The sequence below is a fragment of the Anser cygnoides genome, chromosome 10, assembly GCF_040182565.1.
Source record: "Anser cygnoides isolate HZ-2024a breed goose chromosome 10, Taihu_goose_T2T_genome, whole genome shotgun sequence".
NCBI classification, from domain to species: Eukaryota; Metazoa; Chordata; class Aves; order Anseriformes; family Anatidae; genus Anser; species Anser cygnoides.
The window spans coordinates 2,772,067-2,795,674 of NC_089882.1; the positions used below are offsets into that span (position 1 = coordinate 2,772,067).

The 23,608-nt window shown below is 41.3% G+C and overlaps 2 protein-coding genes across 3 annotated transcripts; one reads left to right on the top strand and one right to left on the bottom strand.

The window, feature by feature from the left end:
- Nucleotides 1–1,221: 1,221 nt before the first annotated feature.
- GHRL (ghrelin and obestatin prepropeptide) lies at nt 1,222–3,505 on the top strand. The gene is made up of 4 exons (XM_013182357.3): nt 1,222–1,399; nt 1,864–1,977; nt 2,436–2,544; nt 3,398–3,505. Exons 1-4 carry the CDS (start codon nt 1,292–1,294, stop codon nt 3,415–3,417), a joined length of 351 nt encoding a protein of 116 aa, XP_013037811.2. The 5' UTR covers nt 1,222–1,291; the 3' UTR covers nt 3,418–3,505.
- Nucleotides 2,987–23,426, bottom strand: IRAK2 (interleukin 1 receptor associated kinase 2). 2 transcript variants are annotated; one of them, XR_010833924.1, is made up of 14 exons: nt 23,117–23,357; nt 22,203–22,382; nt 16,353–16,523; nt 15,531–15,637; nt 13,868–14,062; nt 13,387–13,451; nt 12,831–12,945; nt 11,988–12,097; nt 11,427–11,622; nt 10,852–10,914; nt 10,186–10,386; nt 9,502–10,018; nt 4,774–9,132; nt 2,987–3,750 (listed from the first exon to the last, which is right to left on the bottom strand). XR_010833924.1 is itself a non-coding variant. In XM_067003127.1 (13 exons), exons 1-13 carry the CDS (start codon nt 23,271–23,273, stop codon nt 9,014–9,016), a joined length of 2,196 nt encoding a protein of 731 aa, XP_066859228.1. In that variant the 5' UTR covers nt 23,274–23,426; the 3' UTR covers nt 2,987–9,013. The 2 variants fall into 2 exon arrangements, 1 of the variants encoding a protein (XP_066859228.1); XM_067003127.1 differs by having other exon boundaries at nt 2,987–9,132; nt 23,117–23,426.
- Nucleotides 23,427–23,608: the final 182 nt, after the last annotated feature.

Here is a 23,608-nt window from a genome sequence, read left to right on the forward strand (position 1 = left end):
ATGACTGCACAGTGTTTGAAATTACCAACTTGGAGGCAGTGACATGACACGTGGGAAGAGGGAACTTCTTAAATCACGTTTGCAGAAAATAAATGAAAAAAAATAGAACTGCATCCTCAGATAAAAGTCGTTGTCCAAACCTGCAGGTGTGCTAAAGAGACCATCTGCTTCGGCCGGAGCACAGATACAGTGGTTGCTCCAGGTAGTGACGCTCCCCGTTAAATTTCCTCCAACAGCCAATCTGATTCAGTTGAAGTCCTCCTTGTCTTCTCATCTTCATGCATTCCCTAAGCCTTCCTCGGCCCTGCTACTGGAAGTCTGTGGTCGGCAGTGTAAAATAAATCTCACCAATTAGCCACATCATTCAAGTCTAGCTAGAATACAAGCAACAGAAGGTGCAAATCTGTCACCCGTTACCATATATTCCTTCTTTATTCCTGCTGTTCCTCAGGTTTAAACAAAAATCCCAATTCCTTAGCCATCACTCACTACTAATCTTCACTGAAGTTTTTAAAATGTAGTATTTTATTTTTAAAGTAATGGAAGCAATGTTTCCTAGGTATCATTTTCAGTTCCAGTCTTTCAGCAAAAGACAACAAAATTCGATAAAACAGAACCCAGTTACAGCGTATCAGACAACAATAAAAAGGCTTTGGGGCTTTTCCTTTTTGAAAAATATACATTACAGCTAGTAATTTTTAAAAAGAACAATGTTAACGCCATGGGAAGAAAAAAAAAAAAAAAACCACCTCTCACTCCACTCCCTACACAGTTTCATTATAAATAAAACCAAACGCAGCAACAGATGTATGCAGTTTCCACCTTTCTGTTGATTTTGTTAGCTTATAAGCTGGCCAAGTTTCCAAGGAATTTAAGTACATATCAGACTGCATTTCCAGAAATATCATGGCACAGAACAAATATTCCTCTCTATATAAAATGCTTCAGAAAGCAGCAGTTTGGTGAAGCTACAAAACTAACCAAGTGACGTTTCGGACGATCTCTGACTTCTGCTGGTTTTCCCGTGTAATTCCTCTCTGCTAACCCATCTGCGCCAGTTATTACAACTTAGTTACAGAAGAAATCACTGTAAGTAGTAATCTCTTCTTGTCCTTTTGCATGAAACAAATGTGTTTTCTTTACACATTCATTTTTAGAAATAATTTCAAGTCATACAAGTCAGGAGAAATATTTTCACCGAATTGGGAATCAATTAAATACAGAGATTATAAAATGAGTTTAATTTTTCAATCTGTTTTCAGGTTTGACACACCGCCTGGTGAAGAAAACCATGTTTCTCAGAGGCACTCTGCTGGGAATTCTCCTTTTCAGCATCCTCTGGACAGAAACTGCTTTGGCTGGCTCTAGTTTTTTAAGCCCTGAATTTAAAAAAATACAGGTAAAATTTTGAATAATACTTTTTCAAAATTGTCCTCGTCCATAATTCCTTAAAGCCAAGATTCTTTACAACATTCGGAGTAAGTTTTAGAAGATACAGTTTCTGGAGGAGGAAGGAGTTATTCCAGAGAACTATTGTAACAAACCATTAGCATAGAATTCATGCTTTGAGAATACACTAATCTCGCTCACTAAGAATTAATCATTTAAAAAAAGGACTGAAGACGAAGCAGCCATTTAAATAATTTGTTAAACTAAATAATTTGTTAAACCAAATCCCCGTTAAAGCGAATGCAGCAGTAGTAGTGCTGTTATTATATACCTACACATCCACCTAACTTTAAAAGAAGCCTATGATGCCTTTACCTAATTTGCAGTATCTGTGTTAATTGAGTTCTAATTCCCCACTACAGAGTAGTTTGAATATGGAAAGTCTACATGGATGTTATTTTGCTTGCTTTCTAGCAACAAAATGATCCAGCAAAAGCAACAGCAAAAATACATCGTCGAGGCACAGAAGGCTTTTGGGATACAGATAAAACAGGGGCAGAAGATGACGACAACAGTGTTGAACTCAAGGTTCGTATTTGTGCCCACATACAGGTTCAGGAGATGGGGCTGGGGTGGGAATACTCTTTCTGTCACAGGAGATAGTACAAGTGAAAGCCACTATCAGATTTAATTTGAAAGACAAGTGGAAGACACATGAAATCTGCTAGCACTGATGGTATGAAATAATTTAAAATTATCTGCACTAAGACAGCTCACAATCTGCTGTTAAGGATTCACTTACATTTCAGAGCTAATATATAGCAATACAAGCTTCTTGTCATTTTCTCTCTGGTTTACTGTGCAGTTTGCTCTGCAGCAGCCATATACTGTGTTTGTCAGATACTGATTACATGCCTCAGCACTATTAAATGAATAGATAACATTTTTATACCTCTTGCGTATCATCATGCACATGAATAAACTTAACCTGCAGTGTCCTAGTCCAAAAATTGTCCGTTAAACTCTGTCTTTTAATGTTTTTACAGTTTAATGTTCCCTTTGAAATTGGTGTCAAGATAACAGAAGAAGAGTATCAAGAATATGGACAAACATTGGAGAAGATGCTACAGGACATTCTTGAAGAAAATGCTAAAGGTACTTTCAACCAAATCATAAAAGCAGCAGAGATTTAAATATATATATATATCATATATAATATATATATATCATCTAATTTGTTATGTAAAGCAATCAGAGCAGCATTTTAGAAGTGACTGGGCAAAAGTTACCACTGAGAGAACCGCTAAAATATCTGATATTCAGAAAATGCAGAAAATGCTAATTGAGCTTTGAACAATCACATTAGAGTACGTTAGGAAGTAGGGGAAGGCTTTCTTTCCTTACACTACCCATCTCTCTCTTTTTTTTTCCCCAGTGCCATCAATTCCCAGCATTTCCATATTTTCTCATTTTCTCAGCTATGACCTTCACATTTTTCATGCCAAAACACGTCAAAAACAGCATCTTATCATTAACTAAAATAGCTCTAGCTGTTTCACTGATGAAGTTCTAATGACTAACTCCCACCACAAGCTGATTTTTTTTTTTTTTTTTTTTTACTTTTACAGCCTTTCTCTCTTTATTTGCACTCATCTATATTAAGCTGTCCTTTCCGAATCTTTTAAGGTTTATGTCAGTCTTCATATCTGTATTACACATTCCAACTACAAATCACTTCAGGCTTCTTCTTTCACCTTGCTTTCCCAAGATTCTGCCCCAAGCTCTTCTCTTTGTTCTTCTCTGAAGTCCTTTTGAAGGGCTACTTCTATGGCCTTTACACAGATAAGATGGTTCTGTGCATACCTGCCCCTGTAGAACGTAACTGTGTGAAAGGCACCTATCTTCTGTCTTCTATTGAGCGCTTGTGGCACTTCTGGACAGATTATCAAAACAGGATTTTCAGAAGAATACTACAATTTTCAAAATAATCTGTCTTTTTCCTTTTTAGAAACTCCAGTGAAAAACTGAGGCAAGCTGAAGGACAACCACAGCACTTGATGAGCCGATTTAAATTTTACTTTAAAATGAAATTATTACTGATTTCACAGGTTTTAAGAAGAAGGAAGTACATGAACCTGAGTAGTTTGCCCCGACAAAAGACATCACACGGACAAACTTTTAAGTAAAAATACAAGATCTACAACCAAAAATAGTACAGGGCAATGTTAATCACAGGCGGATGTGTAGGCTTATTTTCTCTTTTCCTTAGTAACTACTGTGATTATTCTAAATGACATGCTTGAAAGCTATATGCAGCTTTCTAGAACTGATGGAAACATCTTCTTACGCTTCTGTACACATCTATAACAGAAAATAAAGCTAATGCTGAAACTGCAATTACTTGTTATTTTTAAGAGTATCCCAAATTAGACAGTTCATGTAATAAACTGTGCAAACTAGATGCACATGGAATCAACTTTCAGTTGCCAAATTGCAAAATTGTCAATGGAGGTGTTAACATGGATATTATCAAGGAAACTATCCAGTATCTCTTCCAGTTAAAAAAAAATAAATTAATAATTTCCAGTTAACTTACTTGGATTCCAAACTATATCCATACTAATGCTAAATATCAGAGGGAAACAAGGTAATTTTTGTGCTACAAGCGCATACACCAGTATGCTCCACTGTAGCACATATTCTGTTCTGTACCTAAGCATTTGCATGCTTCCAAAAAGCCTAAATGAATGCCCATATGGAGATTGACGAATCCGTGAAGATTTTTTGGACTTCACACCTGAAGACATTCTACAAAGTACTCCTGAACAAGCTAATGTGATAAGGGTAAACACAACTGCAAGGGACAGTTCTTAGATGTGCTTTGTTTTCCTGACACAGAATTAATTGCCCAGATGAAGTGATTCCTCTCCTGCCCCCAGCACCGTCTTGTGTTACATACTCCACCCGAAGGCAAACAAGAATTGTCCAGCTTGTTGAGCAGAACATTGTAAGGTTGCCAAACAACAACAAAACAAACAAACTCTGTACCTAAATGTGTGCAATATTTTCTATTTTGCAAATACAACATCAACCTCAAGAGGGTAGCATAGCCTAGTAATGCGCTGCTTTCTTACGGACAAAATAGGTCTGACTTGCTCATCTGCCTAGAAAGCAAAGAGGAAGCATCAGATCCTACAACTACTCTGTTCAAATGGAATTTTTTTACAGTCTCTCTTCCTCTGGAGGCAGAAGAATAAGTAAGCAAAGCAGCGAATCCCACAGAGAGATCCGGAAAGTGCTGAGGAATGGTTCCACATCGCTGCAGGCGGCAGTAAAGCAACGGCTAAAGGTAAGAACGAAGCATTGGATGGGGATCGTTACAACCTGATCTGGAGAACGGAGAAAAGGACTTCGCAGTGAGAGGTCGAAGACGGCACATTTCTCTTCTGAGTTAACTACTTCCGAGCTCTCTAGCCAACTGTGAAGAATTATGGAAATTCAACTAGCAGGTTAAAAGCTTAAAAGCTAAGGGAAATTTTCTTAAACAAAATCACCTGTGACCTGTTTCCACATGAAATTAAGCTAATAATCACTGGAACCATTTTTGTTTGTTTGTTTTTAATGCAAAATGTGCACTTTGAATACTATCAGTTTCAAAACACTTTGTCACTGTCAGATTCCCTATAGTTTTGCTCTCATCACACTTAACCTCAGAGTAAAAGACATGAGAATTTGTCTATTTATATGCTAATATTAGCTGATTGTTAGACATCACGGGATAGTCAATGAGATTCAGACAACGTTATCGAATTATACAAACAAAACTAGGGTAAATAGTTAAAGAGCATATGACTTATTTTGACCAACAAAATACACAAACTCGATGTACGTTATGATTTCAGGGCCTCACTTCAGATAAAAATTTGCCTTTTCAAAAGCCTGATGGTCTACAGGAAGCAGACAAATACAGTAAGCAAAGCAAAAAAAAAAAGTGATTCTGTTGCAACAAAGGATTTTTACACCAGCTTCCTATGTAAAGAGAAGTCCTTTCTCAATCCATTATGCTCTTCACTGCAGTTTGTTGCAAGAACAGTGAGTGAAGATTTGAAAGACTTCCACGGAGAGGTATTACTCCATAACTAAAATCGGAGTGATGGGAACAGCACCAGAAGTCACAGATGACGTTAGATTGCCCTCCCAAGAGTCATTAACCAGAGAAAAAGGAAATGATGAGTAAAACCTGAAAGATGAATTTACACTTGCATTTATCATAGAATCATAGAATCATTCAGGTTGGAAAAGCCCTCTAAGATCATCAGGTCCAACCTTTAACCTAGTTCTGAAGTCTGCCGCTAAAGCATGTCACTAAGCTCTACATCTGTACATTTTTTGAAGACCTCCAGGGACGGTGACTCAGCCACTTCCCTGGGCAGCTTCTTCCAACACCTCACAACCGTTTCAGTGAAGAAATTTCCCCTAATATCCAACCTAAACTTCCCCTGGTTCAACTTGAGGCCATTTCCCTTCATCTTATCACTTGGCGCTTGGGAGAAGAGCCCAATCCCCGCCTCGCTACAACCTCCTTTAAGGCAATTGTAAAGTACAGTAAGGTCTGCCCTGAGCCTCCTCTTCTCCAGGCTGAACAACCCCAGCTCCCTCAGCCGCGCCTCACGACGTGCGGCCCAGGCCCCCCCAGCTCCGCAGACCCACCCCGAGCCTTTCCGGGCTCGTTTTCGGTGACTGCGCTCAAGGCTGGAAATGTCGCTGTTGACACGAGCTTTGCAGGCCTGACTGACGATGAGCAGTGACACCACGTAATTTCACTGTGTGTGTGTTTTTATAAGACTATGACTAAAGCTTTGTGCTTTCAGACACAGGTAGCTATTAAGCGGTAAGGTTTAGGAAAAGCTTCAGTTAAGACTAAGTTTGGCGTTGGCGCGGATCGCTGCCGGCAGGAGGGCGCCAGAGCCACCTGCCAGACCCGAGCACGCCTCGTCCTTCGGGTGTAACCACTCCCGGCGGACGCGAGCAGGGCGTTGCTCGATTCCCGCTTCCATTCCTGCGGGCACCGGGCTCCCGTCAGGCGGCCCGGAGGAGGCCCGCCAGCCCCGCTCCGCGCCCCGCCGGCCGCCGCCCCTCAGAAAGACAGCCCGGGGGCGGGACCTGCGGCCGGGCCCCCGCGCCGATTGGCTGGCCCGCGGCGGCTCCTGGCACCGATTGGCCGGGCCGGGCCGGGCGGGAAGCGCCGTGGGGCCGTCGCTAACTGCTTAGACGCGAGGCAGCAATCGCGTACTAATTAGCGCCAGGCACGCGACTCATCAATTAAGCGCGAGCTCATGATTAAGCGCGAACAAAGATGTTGAGGCGCTTCCCCATGAACACACGTTACTGCAGGAGGCTGGACTAGGGCCTTTGTCTGTGCTATAAATCACACAAAAGCAGCATGTAGAGACAGGGCTTTTTTTTTTTTTTTTTAATTCTCCAAAATATTATTGAGAGTATAAACTTGCCAAGTTGAGGCTAAAACATACACCATATTGAATAGCCAGCAGGTGTTTAACAGAGCATCATTACTGTAAGACTACGCAGTATATTACATATGTTACATTATACTTCTGTAACCCTACAAGATATATATTACCTCAGAGTATTTTAAAAATAACATAGAATAACAACTGGATTTTGTCACTATTTTTACAGCTTAAGTATTTTTGCTCCGTGGTATAAGGGGAACAAAACCTTTAGTCTTTTAGACACGTTTGTCGAAATTCGCTTTCTCCCTGTAGAAAAGTCAGGTTTCCCATTCAGCTCCGGGGCACGTCTCGGTGTGTTTCCTCCCTGAAGAGACCCAAGGTGTTACCTCACAAGGAGGAAAATTTAATATTGTTTTCTGTGGCTACGTTTTAGGAGCTCCAGAGGTATCTCAATTATACCTCAAACAGAATTAAGCAGTTATCGACCAATCCAAATATATTCAATGTTTCTTATGTCAGTACCAGCCTTTTCTTGCTTTTTATAAGGCAAAATAAATAAAAGCCAATAACTGGCACTGGAAAATATATAGACAGCATTGATGGAACTTAAATATGAAGATTTTAGTAGCTTTTAGTGTAGAAATCCACTTGATAAATGTGTAGACAATTCTAATACTCAGATCGTTAGTTAAAGCACTTACTAGTTCATAATAGTACCTCCAGCGAATGAGGTACTGTACAAATACAGAAGGAATGAAGCCTTACTCAGAGACCTTCATGTAAGGATAAGAACCCCCCCCCTTTTTTTTTTCTTTTTAAAAAAGATTCCATGAATTCTGATACAAGTTTTTAGACGTTTCTGTACCTCAGGCCTTATTGGCTATGCTGAGGAGGCAGCAGTGACGCAGGTCAGTACGCGGAGCTATACGGTCTGATAGTTCTTTTTGTTCATCATAAACCTGCATTTTCCTAGACTGCAAAAGAGTACAAAATGCAAGCAATAATACAAATAAACAGTCATAAAAGTGACATTCTCGTCAGTGCCTTTTTACTTGATAATAAGTATGACAGCACACAAGATTGGTTTTTGTTTTTCCTTCTCTTTTCAGAGTGATTGCTGAGGTTGACCTCAAGGCTGCAGTAGCTGGGTAAGCCAAGAGACACACAAAATGATTCTTCTCTGAGAATACTTAGTGAATGCAGCTACATGAATAGGTCCCCTTACTAGCTCATCTTTCACTGGTTGTTTTACCCATTGCCAAAATAAATAATCAAATTTCAACTGACCTATGACAAAATAAAGATATTTTAAATTAAAATTGTGTTCCTTATCCAAAATACACAAGTCACCAGTTCACAATTTCACAATTGTGAAATAATGAGAAACCTTAATAATGTTTTAAAGAACACTTAGATAAAATAACTTTGAAAAATACCCTTATGAAGTACTAAACACTGTCTTATAGCTCCTGACAGTGAAACTCAGACTTCAAATGGTGTCACATGAATATATTACAGCAGCCCATAGAGTAGACTAACACAACTTAATTTACTTATAACTATTTCCAGTGCAATTCAAATTGAGATTGGATCATATAGAATACATCTGAGAACTATTCCTTTCTCTGATAATGCAGTGTTTTTCAGTATGTGGAACTATAATTATATGAAGTAGATCATTTGAAAACTAAAATCTTTTTCAATCTCTTCAAAGATTTCTGTAACCCTGTATACAGTGGGAGAACAATGAGTATTGTGAACAGATTGCTGATCAATACTTGCCCTGTCAATTTGAGGGCTCCAATTTTTTTAATATAACACTTTATATGTGGATGCTTTCTGAAATACACTGCAAAATGACCTTAAATTATTTTGGCAATTGTGTTTGCCATATCTTTTTATAACGCAAACAAGAAGAAAGAAGGCATTTCTGTTCACAGAGTAGCATTGTGCTTAGATCTGCTTTAGAAAAGATGTTTTTGGGTTCTTCTCAGTGGGTTCACTTTTGTTTCCTTTGGAGAAGGCTGATGTTTCCGATCCAAACTTGCTACTTAATCTTACATGAAAGGTATACTTTTACCATCTTTCTAATGAAGAGGCAGTCCTTCTTTCTTCTTCAAAGTTGGTCACTGCTAATAAATCCATCCAGTTTAAGATTCAAAAAGTTCAGAACTGTTTAATTTGTCTTCTTCATACAGTAAAATATTTTCCATTAGCTTCTTTTTTTGGTCATTTATCTTTATTTTCCAAGATGTCTCTCTGGCTAATGCTGAAATACAAAACAGCCCAAATATTGAGAAAATAATGCATCTATGTCTAAGGAATAGACAGTAATTTTAAATAAAAAAACCTGGCTTAGAACAATGATAGAAAAACAGAACATTTTGTAGATTTATGGGTAAAATCATAACCAAGTAGTTGGTTGTAACAAAAGTAGTACTGAAAGGTTTTTATAAATGGGAAGAAAAGCCTAAGCAATTCTGGAGAAGAGAGTAAGTTGTTCCTACTATTATAATACAGAGCACTTTTACAAAGAGTTGGGTTATCACAACAGGAGCACAGTCAGATTTTACAAAACAGCTTGAGGATCGTATGCTTGAATGTTCTGCACCCACCCTTCGCATTTAGCTAGATTTACCTTGTGAAGAACATGAAGAATCAAGGTCTGCATTTTTTTGTTGAAAGGTGCTCTGTGCAGTAGAAGCTATTTCTAAGTTGTCATCACTTCTGATGCATGCCACGTTTCTTTCCCGGAGTCCGTTTGCAGTTTTTTTCTCCTTTATCCTGGAATCAGAGGTTGCGATATTTTCTGAATTGTTACAGCTGTTGTTAGACAGCTCATCTGTAGATTTGTCTTTAGGATTCCACATAAAATTCGTTGATTCATCTGATTCACAAGGGATCCTTGACATCGGTCCACAGTAAATGTCAAGTGACACAGCTCCTATTGAAGGCGTGCACTGACTGGCACTTGTCAGGATTGTTGGCTGTGCACTGTCCTCTTTATTCTGCCCTGCAGAAGGCGCATCCGTGCTGAGATTAGTTGTCTCATCATCAGTTTCTTCTGGAGTGTTCATGGAAAATCCAGAAGTGCTGCCTCCACAGATGTAATGCTCACTTAATTTATTTTCGGCCATTTCCATAATTTCAAGCACCTGTTTTTAACAACAAAGTCTGTGAATGGAGAATAATCCCTGTACCCCTGCTTACACAGATTCTTATCTGAATAAGGATCTCTAAGATAGCTTGGGCATGAATGTTGTAGCCTTAGACCTTTCTGTCAAGAAGATTAATCTCTTTGTCATGTTTTAAACATAATTACCTCTGCTATGTTGGAATTCTTCTTTCTCAGACAAAGGCAGATGGCTGAGGCAAAATCAATAGCAACCTCTTCCAGCAAGTGTCCTGCTTTCCTGTCTAGATATTTACAGCATATTTCCTTGGCAGCTAGCTGTTCAAAATTCTTGACTTTGGGGTATGAGGTTTCTTTTGCTGTTTTAATTTCATCTGCAATCATATCTTTCTGTTCAAAGGAAAGAGATACATTACTGATACATTACATATCTGCATCACTGGGAATATGAGTCTTCCCATTTGTTTGTTGTTATTATTTCTTCATGGCTGGTTTACAGATCTAAAAGCGTTATTAGTCTCCATTTAAGCAAGTGACAGGAATATTTGTTTTCATGGGAGAGAAAAGGCTAATGGTTTTCTTTGCACGTGTCTGATGTCAAATTCACTAAAACAGACCCAGCTGCTCTATGCTTATGCCAATCTAGAGGAAGGAAAAATAATCAACACTGTATATAGCAGCATTTTTGGACAACTTTTTCAAACATTTGTTAAAGAAATCAGAAACCTAAGATCCTTTGTTTTCTGAACCTGTTTGAACATTACTAAACTGTTTGGAAATGATAAGTAAGAATACTACCGTTTTCCCCTCATGTAACAAGATGGTAAACCAGAAGGAGTGTCTCCTTATCCTTACCAGATAAATAGGATGTCTTCCTTCATCCAGCGCCTTAATCCCTGTCAGTATTTCTGCTAAGACCTAGAAAATACATTTGACAGACAAAACAATTTGTTCAGAATAAATTCTGTTTTTACAAGTGAGTTCTCTAAGTACAGGAATATTGAACTACCAGAACACTTGGAAATTACTGGTTTCACTTCGCACGGCTTAATAATGCCAGATTTGGGCAATCTTTATGACAGGTTAGATCTACCTCTAAAGCCAACAGTTTGTAGTAGTTGATGTGGCAAGTCTGTAAGACTTCTGAGAATTTAACTAAAATCTTTATTTTTTTTAAAAACTATAAGCAGTATTTTTTTTTGCAACCTGTAACAATTTTGTTGTTCAAAAGATTCACCTCACTTTGCCGCATAATCAAGTATATTTGGAATGTGAACATAATTAAAAACATAATTTCAACACATTATAGTTAGCAATGATGATAGGAAATTGCAGGAAAAAACAACTATATGGGGAGCATGCTCATACATCTCTTTTCCTGTCTATAAACATCAAAAAACCACAACAGAACATGAAGAAAGGCAACATACCACACCGCAGGCAAATATGTCAACTTTTTCTGTTAACTGCCCATGCCTGATAAAATCTTCTGGCAGATAAGTAAGAGAAGCTTGCAGGACTTTGGTTTTCATCATAGTACACTCTGATTTTTTATCAGCAGAATACAATCGCAGACCTGAATGTCCAAGCTTTGGTGTATAGTTTTCATCCAACAAGACATTTGAGCTGTGATTAAGACAGACAAATAACCATACTGGTCAAGTAATTGCTTTAACTCGATGTCAAAAATTACAATTTTACCCTTTTAAATTTAAGGCAAGCCCTGAGGGGGAAAATTCCCAGCATTTGGCCCGCTGTGTAATAATGAAAGGATAAAGACTGCAGAAAGGGAGAAGAAAGAACACTCAAAATTATTTCAAAAGAATAGACTTCCATCATTTAGATAAGAGACAAATTAAACACGAACAGATTAAACACCCTGCAGAACAAGAGGGAGCATTGCAAACGGATTTCAAAATTACATAAGCTTTCAGCCACTATTGTCAAAGAAATCCTGGTGAACAAGGATGCGCTGATATGCCAACCCCCACCTTTTGATATTGCCGTGAAGAATTCCAAAATTGTGTAAATACTCTACAGCTCGGAGGAGTCCTCTGGAAATGCTAATTCGCATCTCCCAGGTCAGGGGAGAAGAATCATCCTGCAAAGAAGTAAGGAAAAAAAATGGTATTCTTATTTTTTTTTAGAATGAAAACCTACAAGGCAGTAGAAGTTTTGCAAGCCAAAGACTGTTTTAGTCCCCCTGCAATCATAAGCAGATCTGCTGCTGACCTACATGAAAAATTTCATCCAAGGCAGAAACTGATGATTCTAGGCCCAGAAAGGAACCTACTCTTACACGTTGTGCTGCACATTTTGTCTGCCGTGTGACACACTGAGATAAAGACACAGCGAAAATCATGCTTCTTCAAAATACATCAAGTACTGTCCACTATGGAGGCATACTACTGGTTTTGGTGGATTGTTTTTCTGATGTTTGTGTCTTATGACCTCCTCTGCAAATACTCTTTCAATAGGTATGAACATCTCAAACTGCTCTCTCTTAAGGCCTTGTAAAACATCGCAGAACGTTATGTCAGCAAAAATGACAGTGGATTCTCCAGGAAGATACTAATATTACAATGTGGATAGGCACACTTTGCAGATTAGGTATTATTTCAAAAATCTGAAGGCTGCAAAGGAGAAACTTTCTGTTGACCTGATCTGCTACGCTGTAGAAAAACTAAAAAAGAGCCTTTTCATACTTACAGGCAACTTATCTGGGTACGTTTTGGATGGTTCTTAGAAGTGAAAGAGATTTAATTGCTTTTCATACAGTAACAGGACAGGACTTGTAACAACAGACAGGTAACAGACCCATGTTATTTGCTTACTTGACACTGAAGTTGGTTTTGTAGTGATCCATTAGGCAGGTATGGATAAATCAGACAGTGCAAATCAGATTCTACTGAGAAACCCAGCAGCTGCAAAATATTGACATGACAACACCTGCAGGCACAGAGCAACAACGATTTGCAAACAACAACAAAAAATACATTCTTCAGCTGCAATAAATTCCTAAATTCAAGGCCGTTGTAAATTACATTTTGTCTTGCTGCTGGAAGCACAGAATGGCCCTGAGCGGGCCTGCAGAAGGCTAACCTAGCAGCAGAGGAGAGGATGATAGCACAGCTCTGTTCTGAGCAACCAGAGGGCACCAGGAGGCACCACCCCTCACAGTCTCAAGGACTGGCAAGGGGCTGCTTACTCAGCAGGGAACTGCAGCATCACTGGCAGGCGTGCTGTTTCCCCAGGGCTCCCACAAAGGCAGTGCATAACTCCACTGTCCCCAGTACAGGCCAGTGCCTGGGAGATACACACACGAAGTCAGGCCAAACACACCAGCAACACACCACATGCACAGACTGCCTTTGAAAGTCAACCACTCACCGAAAGCAAATCTGTACTTCTGTATGAAAAAATCTTTGGGTGGAATTTGGGCTTGTGCATTCCGTCTGAAAAATGAAAACATGCAATAGAATCGCGATGGTAATTATTCAGGTGCTGCATTTACACAGGTCTTTTAATCTCCACATGACAAACTACTTTAGAAAACAGGCAGGACACCGATGACAATTTTGTGTCACAGACAATTGAAAAATAGAAAAAGAACTGATGTGAAGACACCTTTAATCTAATTATTGATGAAGGTAGCTACTGCAGATGAAGTGAATAGATCTACCCACGTGAGTAAAATCTCTCTTATACGTGCTTGCTGCATTTAGGTTTACTTATGTTATTTCTCTTTTACTTCTCCTCTTGTATAGCAGTTCTTGTTCCCTGACCACAGAATATTAAGACAACTGCTAATGTTCAAGAATTTCTCATAAAACACCTCCTTCAAAGGAAAAAAAAAAAGTGGAGTACTTGCCTCTTTCAATCTTTTGATGACATATACCATGTTGTGCCTCTGACCTTTGTAGACATCTGCAAAAGTACCTTCACAAATTCTACTCTTGTCACTGAAACCATTTGTGGCATTAGTAACTTCCCTCTGGGTCCACAAAAGACTCCCGCTGGGGAGATCAGTCATCGTCTCCTGCTGAGGACTTGAAGAGCTGCAGGGCTACACATTTGAAGAAGAAACAAGTTCATCTCATGAAAATTTGTATGCTTTTTCCTTCTCGTTCAGGCATTGTATTTTCTTCTCCATGGGCTAAGTGAGCATTGTGGTTGTTGAAAGAAATCGTGAAAGGTACTGTGCAACCCCTCAATAGTTTCCCTTCGTAATATCTGTGTTGATTTATTTTGCTGATCTAAATATTTTGCACAGTAGAAGAGACTTGAGAACAGTTACCAGTTTGCATTTCCACCTTTCCCAAAAAAACATATTTAGCTTTGTTTAAAAGTCCATGTGTTTATCTGAAATGACATTAGCTTAAGCTGCAGAAAACATTACTCTTTAGGGCTGGGGCATATAGTAAGAAATGACTGGATCAGAAAGGAGGGTCCCTCACGCTGTAGTGCATTTTGTTCTGGTAGGAAGTTCACAACTACATCTGAAGCATCTGGCATCAGCTGCAAAATGGTCAGTTGCATCCAGTATGATCAGTGTTAACGCCATTTATTATGAGAACTCCACTATAGCCTACAGATCATCATACAGCTTTCACAGACTTAATGTCTCCAGACTTTAGAAAACAAGGCATGAACTCCCTTCTCAAGGAACTCTGGAACTACTGCATTCTTTGTAGCAATTTTCTCCTGTCTGGTACTCACTCTAAAACCATGCTCTTCTGGAAGAGTTAGAAGTCTTAAAGCAGAATCTTTTTTTTTTTTTTTTTTTTTTTAAAAGTCAAACGAAATGACACACAAAAAAAGATGCCAACGCAGAGCCAGGATGGGGCCAAAGTATGCACATGGATCTGGGAAACACTCTGAGAGCTCACAGGACAGATCTAGCTAGACTGCCTCGAAGACGAGAGCTACATGGAGAAAGAACAGGATGCTGTATGCTGAAATCACCAGGAACATGAGAAAAACAGTTCACAATGAGATGGCTGAGCTCTGGAACAGGACCTCAGAGAAACAGTAGAATCTCCATCCTTAGAGATTTTCATTTTTCAGCTAGACAAGGCTCTGGACAACCTGACCTAAATTTGACACTAGCCCAGTTTTGAGCAGAAAGCACATTTTAAGCATAAACTTAAACTAAATGTATGGCATTCTGACTAGTCAGTTGTTTATACCGCACTGTCCTATGATCACACCAGAGATGTTACGTCTGCCACAAAATCTATACAGGAAATTCCTTCAGAATTGCTATTTGTGGGCATGTTATCCATGCTCAGCTATGCAGTACTCTTAATTTTAATCCCTCACTGGCAAAAAATAAAAACAAAAAGTGAGGTAAACAATAACTAATCCAACTGAAGCATTAGTATTATATTCAGTCTAAACATATTGTAATAAGGACCCACTTATTCAGTAGATCAGTATTTTATACAAGTTGCGGAATAAACTTTTACTTGAAAAAAACAACGTCATAAAGGGAATTGGCATAATTATAAGCAATGTGTACTGAAGGGATTTACCTTCACACTTGATGAGACAGGAGGATTTGACTGTAAGGATCTCAAAAGGTCTCTTGGAGGAGGTGGTGGTGAAGGAAGTGAATACAAGGCTCCTTCAGAAACAGCATCTGAAATTGAATCACCAGCATTGAAAATACACATTTTTGTAATACCGCAGCCTGTGACTAATTATGAGGGTGTGGGATATTTTGTTGCATTTCGTAACCAGGTATAATCTATGACAAGCTGTCAAAACGTGAAATCCCGTGTGAGGATATGGAACTATTTTCCTGGTTCCTCTTTGTGAGATGACCATGAAGATCTCTCCAGTCCTGGCTCAGGGACGTGGAGCTTCCAGAGCCGACGTCTATACTGCCGGGCAGATGCTCTTGCCAGTACATCGCGTGGTTCTGCTCCCTCTCCCAGACAGAGCGGCCTGTTGACACATGCAGGGCTCTCTTCTGGCCCAGATTCGTTTTGCATTGACAGAGGGACACAGGGCACGAAGCGTACGTATAGATCTAGTCTTAGCATGGAGCCAGGATGGGACGAGACACGCGCCTGGGAAACGTGCTCTTGAGATCCCACAGAACAGATATAGCCAGCATCTCTCAAAGCCAGGAGAGCTATAGGAAGGAAGAACAGGAGGCCATGTGCTAAAGTTAGGAATAAACAGCTCAGGAGACAGCAGCAGTAGGCAAAAGGCAAATATTCAGAAGTGTGACCACTTTGAACAGCAATATATTCATTTATACTGTACTGAAAGCGAAAGGGAAGCAGTCTTGTCTTGTGTATACAATCATTCCAGTGTCAAAGCAAATCAGAATCTATTATTTCACTTACTACATGCTGGAGATATTCTCAGCTGTGAAGAGTCTGGTGATGGCAACAAGCTTATCTCATTTTCTCTCTCTTTATTTTTGTTTTCTGTAGGAGTTAAAGATATGTTCTCCTGTTTAGGTGGCTCTACCAGCTCTTCTTTTTCAGAGCTGGTAATACTAGAGGGTGATATCCCTGCAAAGGAGAACAAAGGAAAGGTGAAGAGTAGCAGAGAGAATAAAGTCTGTCTCTAATCAGTTAGGAGAATGGTTTATAAATTCAAATTAACATTATAAACCTTGCATTTATTGTTAAATTGCTTCAATAGTATTGGCATTTCAATTCAGACCATATTCATGACATTAACTACTCCTACTAAAATTAACAGCAAGTGATAACTTGAAATATACATCAGTGAGGACTATGCAAAATAGTCTCTTAGAATAAGGAATTACCAAGAGCATATTTATTTCGTCATTTTCCATGTAACATCCTTCAGCCAGTGATCTCAGACCACACCTATCTCACAGCCTAAAGAAGACATCTAGTTCTTTGCTAATTGTCATGGTACTGAGAGTTTGACAGAATTGCATTGGTTTTAGTCAGTTAAACACTTCGGGACTACTTTCAATTGTGTGGTTTTAATGTCATGAACAAGCTCATTCTTAGAAAACACCTATACAGAATTTATTTCAGTAAGGAATCAGTTTTTCACTTATGAACAGAAAAATAACAAACTGTATACAATTGAGGGAAAACATACAAATGGTCAAAGGTCAAAACTAGTTGATACATAAGGAAAAATGAATGGCCAAATTATTGACTCACTACAGCTCTAGAAGATCCTACACTGTATACAGGTTGGCCAAATCTCAGAATCAGGCCTAAAAAGGCAACCTTGAAGTCTCATTAAGAGAAATACAAAGATGCTTTCATCTTACAGGTACTTGAAGAGTACATGAAGATGCACATCTAAGACAGAATTACTAAAATTAAATTAGGCTACAGTTAGAACAAGAACAAAATAAAAGTAAAAAAAATTCAAGATGCTCTGATACACAAAGCTGTCAAAATCTCCTGAAAAAGCATCTGAATTCCCACCCGGGAAGACATTTAAAACTGAGGTGGAAAAGGAGTTTGGGAATGCTGAGTGTGCACTAGAGATGATACAAGAACTTTCTACTGCCTAATAACCACATTTTCCTGGTTATAATTCTAAACTCTTGTTTCTACCTGGAATCTTTTATCAGCAACATATTTATCATTTACTTAAAATTAAAAGTTAATCTTTTCTCTTGATAAGAAAGAGAATAAGCACAAGTACACAAGTTGGTTTTTTTGTCACGCTGTTCTATCAGCATTTTATCTTAAACATAGTATATATGGGAAGCAAAAGCCGCAGGCTTTGTTTGCATTTGAAATCAAGCAATAGCTTTTTGTTCTTTTTTTTTTTAAATGTACAAAGCATTAGGACTATCTGAAACAAGAAGGAAAGAAGCAGTATGTTTCATTTGCTATTTGCGCTTCTCATAAACAAGTTTCAGTAGACCCGAAGTTTAGGAAAAGGCGAGGCGTGACAGCTGCAGTGTCCTGAAGTTTGAGCAGTAGTGGTGTATGAAGAGCAGTTATGGTAGAAGTGGGCATGTTTTTGTCAGGTATGCTTTTTCCTTTGACTTCTGTCTGGAGTTTGCATCGTTGCTCTTCAACATCACCTATGAACAGAGGTTTGAACGAAAGCAGGTAGCCAAACTGACACTCGAGAAAAGTCAGTAATGGTTCTCTGTTCCTGTGCCAGAAAGCTATGAGATCGCAAACTCTTGGGGTTTTTGAAATTACTAAGTATCAACCAGTCCGCAGGCCGTTAGTTCAAACTGACAGTCCCTGTATTCTGAAATCACTTTTCCCCCCCAGTATTTTCACCTAGAAGTCTCTAAAATTAAAATCACTTCCCTCTTTGAACCTATTTTTCAGGGTTTTTCATGAATTTTGCAACTTCCTTTACATCAGACAAACAGGTCACCACTGAAACTAAAGAACTAAGATAGGAAAAAATTATTATGGACATCCAGAAGTGGGACTAGAGTGGTGCAAGAAATTGTCGAAGGGAGGAAGAACTCTTCTGCTAATAATCTGCCAGCAAAACATCTACCTGGGCGGTGCGTCTGATTCTTGTAAGTCAGACTGCATAGTTATGGTGACATAAGAACTGCTGGAGTTGGGACCAACTAGTTTCCTGAAGTGGCCAAAAGAACAAGCAATGAGTACTTCATCACTGCTGCTTGAGAGGCACCACCTGAGTAAGAATATTCAGATACAGATATAAAAGCAGAAGTCAAGGGTAAAGACTTAAAAGATTTGGCTGAACCTGAAAAGATGCCGGTACAAGGAGCTTCTGTTTGACTCAGCGCAGGGGAATGTCCGCATTGGGTTAAAACCAGAAAACACTAGCTACTTCCACACGGTAGAACAACCAAATTATCCAGGCTTTCTGCCACTTAAATTAATATGAAGCTTTGTGATGGACCTCAACATAAGAGAACACTAAGTCATTAAAAAAAAAAAGTTAGTTTCATTGTAGTTTTGTAATGCATTGCAGTTGAATTGATTTGGGGCAAAAGTGAATCTTGATCATCCAGAAACATAACTAAAAATGGATCAGTCCAAAAGATCCGTCTCTTCCGCTTTCTCAAAACCTCTTTATGTAACTTTCATATTGCCCTACGGAATTCAGAATCAAACCAAAGCCCCTTCTAGCTCCTTGCAATGTCCTGGCTGGAACAGTCCAATTTTGTAGTTCATCCATTGTCACAGAAGGAATCAGAAAAACAAAGGGATGTCAGATACCTGTTTTATCAGTGCAGTGTCTTCATGAGCTAGATTGGATATGTCCATTTCCTACCATAACTTCATAATATTTGTGTTCCTGCAATCCTAGCTAGCCCGCAGAGACAATTATAAAGACCCCTGTTTATTTCCATCAGAAAACTACAGTTTTTAGAACGCAAGCTTTCCTGTAGAAGTCACGACACGTACTCCTCCAACCTGCAGGAAGTTGATCGGGTTTTACTTTTAACAGGGGGAAACCCCTCAGTTTTTGCTGCCTGTGTCAAGTGAAGTCTAAAAAGTCTCAGAAACATTTTAAGAAAGCTTAAAGCGGGGGGTGGGGGGGGGGGGGTGGAACAGACAAATTAGAAGTAAATCACAGCAGCACAAGAGAAAGCAGATAAGCCCTTCCTCTACCGGGTGCTGAAGTCAGGTGCATATTGTGCAAGCCACTGTGGTATTTACGTACCACTTAAAAGAAAAGCCAGTCAGACAAACAGAAGGATGATGAATGTTTCTCTGCAGTTACAACGATTACCTCTGTTTGCACTGTATCCGTATCTTTCAAGGTGGTGTTACTGGAAGCTGCTCTTGGCTTGGAAGCCTGATTCTTTGCAGTTTACATAACTAGAGAGAAAAATGTTACTTGGTTCTTGTGCAAACAGTGGGCAATGTGCTGAACTAATCTCAGTCTGCAACCTGCTCATGGGGTCTTATTTTAAAGGCCTGTAAAAGAAGAGAAAACCCACTACACCTTGAGTAAAAACAGCATCTTGTTTTTTGTTTTTCCCCACAAAAGGGCAAAATTAACCCACGTGGGAAAGTGTAACATCACACCTAACTGAACAAAAAGCAGACTTTCCACGACATAGTTTCTATCTTGAGAGTAGTTACTGCTATTACCTAGTGATAAAACAGTCAGCAGTTTTTAAGTTTCCGTTTTTATGTTTCTCTGGAGGTGAATGCAGACTTTTTTTTATTTAGCCACAACACACAAAGTGGGATTACAGAAGTGCCAATGGACTCTGCTGAGGAATACACTGAAATAAGCCAGCTGTAAACAAAGGTGAGCCCCAGACTGCACTCTGGCAGGGCAAGAAGCTTTGGGCTGTAACTGATGAGTGTTTAAGGTGTGGCTGGTTGTACCGTGTTATGTAAAAGCCCCCGGAAACTCTCTTTCTAGACTAGGAACCGACTGCATGAAATACTCGACAGGTGCAGAGCAAAAAAAGTTACCGCATTACAGAGGTCACTGGCTACTCCAAAGAATCCACAAAAATACCATTTGGGGGGAGCCAGGCTTACTGCTTTGGTGATACCTAGATCAAATTTATTCGGTGTAAATAAATAAAAATAAAAAATAGACGAAAAATATGTTTTCAGTCCCGTCCATTCAGACTGGACCCTCAAAGTCACAGTCACTGTGACTAAATTAACAATTGGATTACTGACATACTAATTAAAGCAGATGGAAATTCACTTTCCTGTAGCTCTGGGTTGCTCTGCAGAAGAGCAAGGAGGAATTGTTCCCATCTCCTAAGCTGAATGATGTGACTGAATTCAGTCAGAAGTGGGTCTGCTGAATCAAAAGGCTGACATAGGTGTGACGCCAAAATCAACTATAATAACCGAGCATCACCCTGTGGTAGTTTTTGATTTATAGAAACAGAATTTACTTGAAGTCCATTTGTGCTGTAGTATTTAACATTCATCTTCAAGAAACAGAAATTTAGAATACCCTTGTTAAAGATATTCTTTGCTGTCCCAAAATGAGGGTTAAAAGTCACGCTAATGCCAGAAACCTACAGAAAAACAGCAATGCTATATAAAGAAATGCTGAGGCAAGAAAACCACAACGCATTACCGGAATTTCCATGAGAAATGCCTCTAGCTGCTGCGCAGCAAGTGCCAGCTGTGCCGCTGACTGTCGGTGGCCCTGCCCTGGGGAGGCAGGCTGCTGTTTCGCAACAGCAGCTCGTGATGCAACCCCAGCAGCCGTGGAGCTGGCGGCCTCCCTGTCACAGAACGCGAAAAGCAGGCGGTGCTCTGGCACATTTTCTGTCTCATTCAAGTGTACGCACTCACGAGCTTTGTCCTTTTCCCACAGCATTTCTCTAAGCATTTTTGGCCACCTAACAAGAATCTTATTTTTCTTCCTGATAATTCTCCCTGGAGATCTGGCAAAACTCACACAAATACCTGATTACCAAGAAGGTGGATTTGGAGTAGGAACGTGTATGAAGAGGGGAGCGCGGTCCGCTCTCAGCTTGTGGGGGCAGCTCGGGACAGGAAGGCTGAGTATGTTAGCCAGGGTTTAACAGACTTCGTGACAGAACCGAATTGTGGTACTATTTGGTTCATGCACATGGATAGCTGCAATTTCAACATAACTTTCAATGGAGAAAACCAGAAAGGGAGATTGTATTTAAAACTGCCTTGATTTCTACAAGGCAATGGTTTACCCTAATTAGGCATGCTGTGTTCAAACTCTGATCATCCTACTTCAGGAAAGATAAGTCTGAAATACAGCAAACTGGTGAGGGGTGAGAAGAATAGCAAATTAGGTCATCGATAAGCCTTTTTGTAACTTTTCTTTTCACGGTGCAGGAAAGCAGACTGACAATACATTTTTCTACCCTGACTTTGTTGACAGCGTATAATGAGAAAGTTTCACTGCGAAACAAGAATGTATGAAAAATTAACACATTCATAATTAAACTCTGTTGTAAAACCCTGCCTGATGCATTAAAGAGCTACCCTTCATTCAGGGCATAGCCAGTCTCCCTCTGGCAGCTCTTGAAGCATCCAAGAGGGACATTACAAAGGTGGGAAGATGAACTAGAGGAACCAGTGATTCCTCCTCTGTGTCGCCTCTTGCTTACCCACTACAAGTTTTATTTGCAAGAGTAGAAATTAAGAATCAGTACAGAAATTTTAGAATTTGGGTCTGAGGATTCCCGCAAAAGCTTCTTCAGCTAGCAAGAGGTTGTTACTGGGCTGGGTCTGGGTGCTGTGGCACAAAGCACGGAGTGCCCGCGGGGCCCTACTCACAGTCCAGGATGACCTGTGCCGCCCGGTAGAGCTGCAGTCCTTGCAGGAGGTCCAGGAGCTGCTGTACGGTCGCCAGCCTCACTCCCCACCACCACATGAGCTCTCTGGTTATGCTGATCCCCGTCTTCTCCATGCACTTGATCTTCCGTAGCTCTGTCTGATCAGTTATCACGTAGGAAGCTAGCGGGAGATAATGTATTTGTTTAAAAAGGTGGAGAAAACAAGCAAGTGCAAACAGAAAGGCAAGGTGTGATACACACACGCGTTGGTTTTTTCCCCCATTTACGCACTTCTAAAAGGATAACCATCAATTACCTACGCGGACCTGAGGAAAATTCATTTCCTGGAAGCAAGACGCTATTCTTATTCCTTTGAGTGTTACAGGAAGGAAAAAAAAAAAAAGATATAAGGGAGCCCCGAAAAGACAACCTCATCACGCTTTCCAGCCCATCGCCCCCTCAGCGTCCCTTCGCTCTAACACCCGGCCCCGAAGCACGCCCAGGGTGGGCTCCCGGTGCGGCTCTCCCCGAACAGACGCGAGGTCTGGGTGCCGCCCTGCCCCGTCACCGAGCACGGCCGGGTCACCGGGTGCCCGGTCCCGCCAGACCCAGCCGCGGGGAAACGCGGCTCCTCCGGGCAGCGGGGGTGGCCTCGCTAGCGCCGACCCCGCGCGGCCCGAGCCCGGGGCACACGGCCCGGCCCCGCCGCACGCGGCCCGCGGCCGCCTCGGCGCCTCCCCCCCCCCGCAGCGGCACCGCCACGGCGACCGGGCCGGCCGAGCCCCGGCTCCCCTGGCGCCCGCGGGGGCTGCGCGGCCCCGGGAGCCGCCGGGCCGGGCTTAGAGCGGCCCGGGGCGGCCGGCGCAGGCTGCGGAAGGCCGGGCGGGACCGGAGCCGAGCGGCGGCCCCGCTCACCGAAGCGCATCCAGTCGTGGTCGCCCAGGCAGTCCATCTTGTGGCAGAAGTCCTCCAGCACCCAGGCCGGCATGCTGTGCACGTAGGGCGACGGCGGGGCCCGGGCCGCCCGCCGCGGGGCCAGCTCCTGGCGGCCCCTCGCACCGCCTTCGGCCATCGGCGGCGGCGGCGGCGGCCGGGGGGACCCGGGAGGCGGCCGGGGGCGGCTTTTCTGGGCGCTTCCTCCCGCCGCCCGCCCGCCCCCGCCGCTGACGTGCCGGGAGGAGCCGGGGCGGGGCCGCGGCCGCCTGACGGGGCGCGCGGGCCGGGGGCGGCCTTTCAGCGCTCCCGTCGGTCTGTTCGTTTGTTGTTAATTTGTATTTATTTTACCCGGTTTTAGTTTATTTATCTTTACCTATTTTCCCTTCAGCGGCTGCAGCACCGTCCCGCTGCGTTACAAGGGCTCCCCTTGCCGGCGCACGCCGCCGGGGGCTCCGGGCCCGCGGCTGCCTC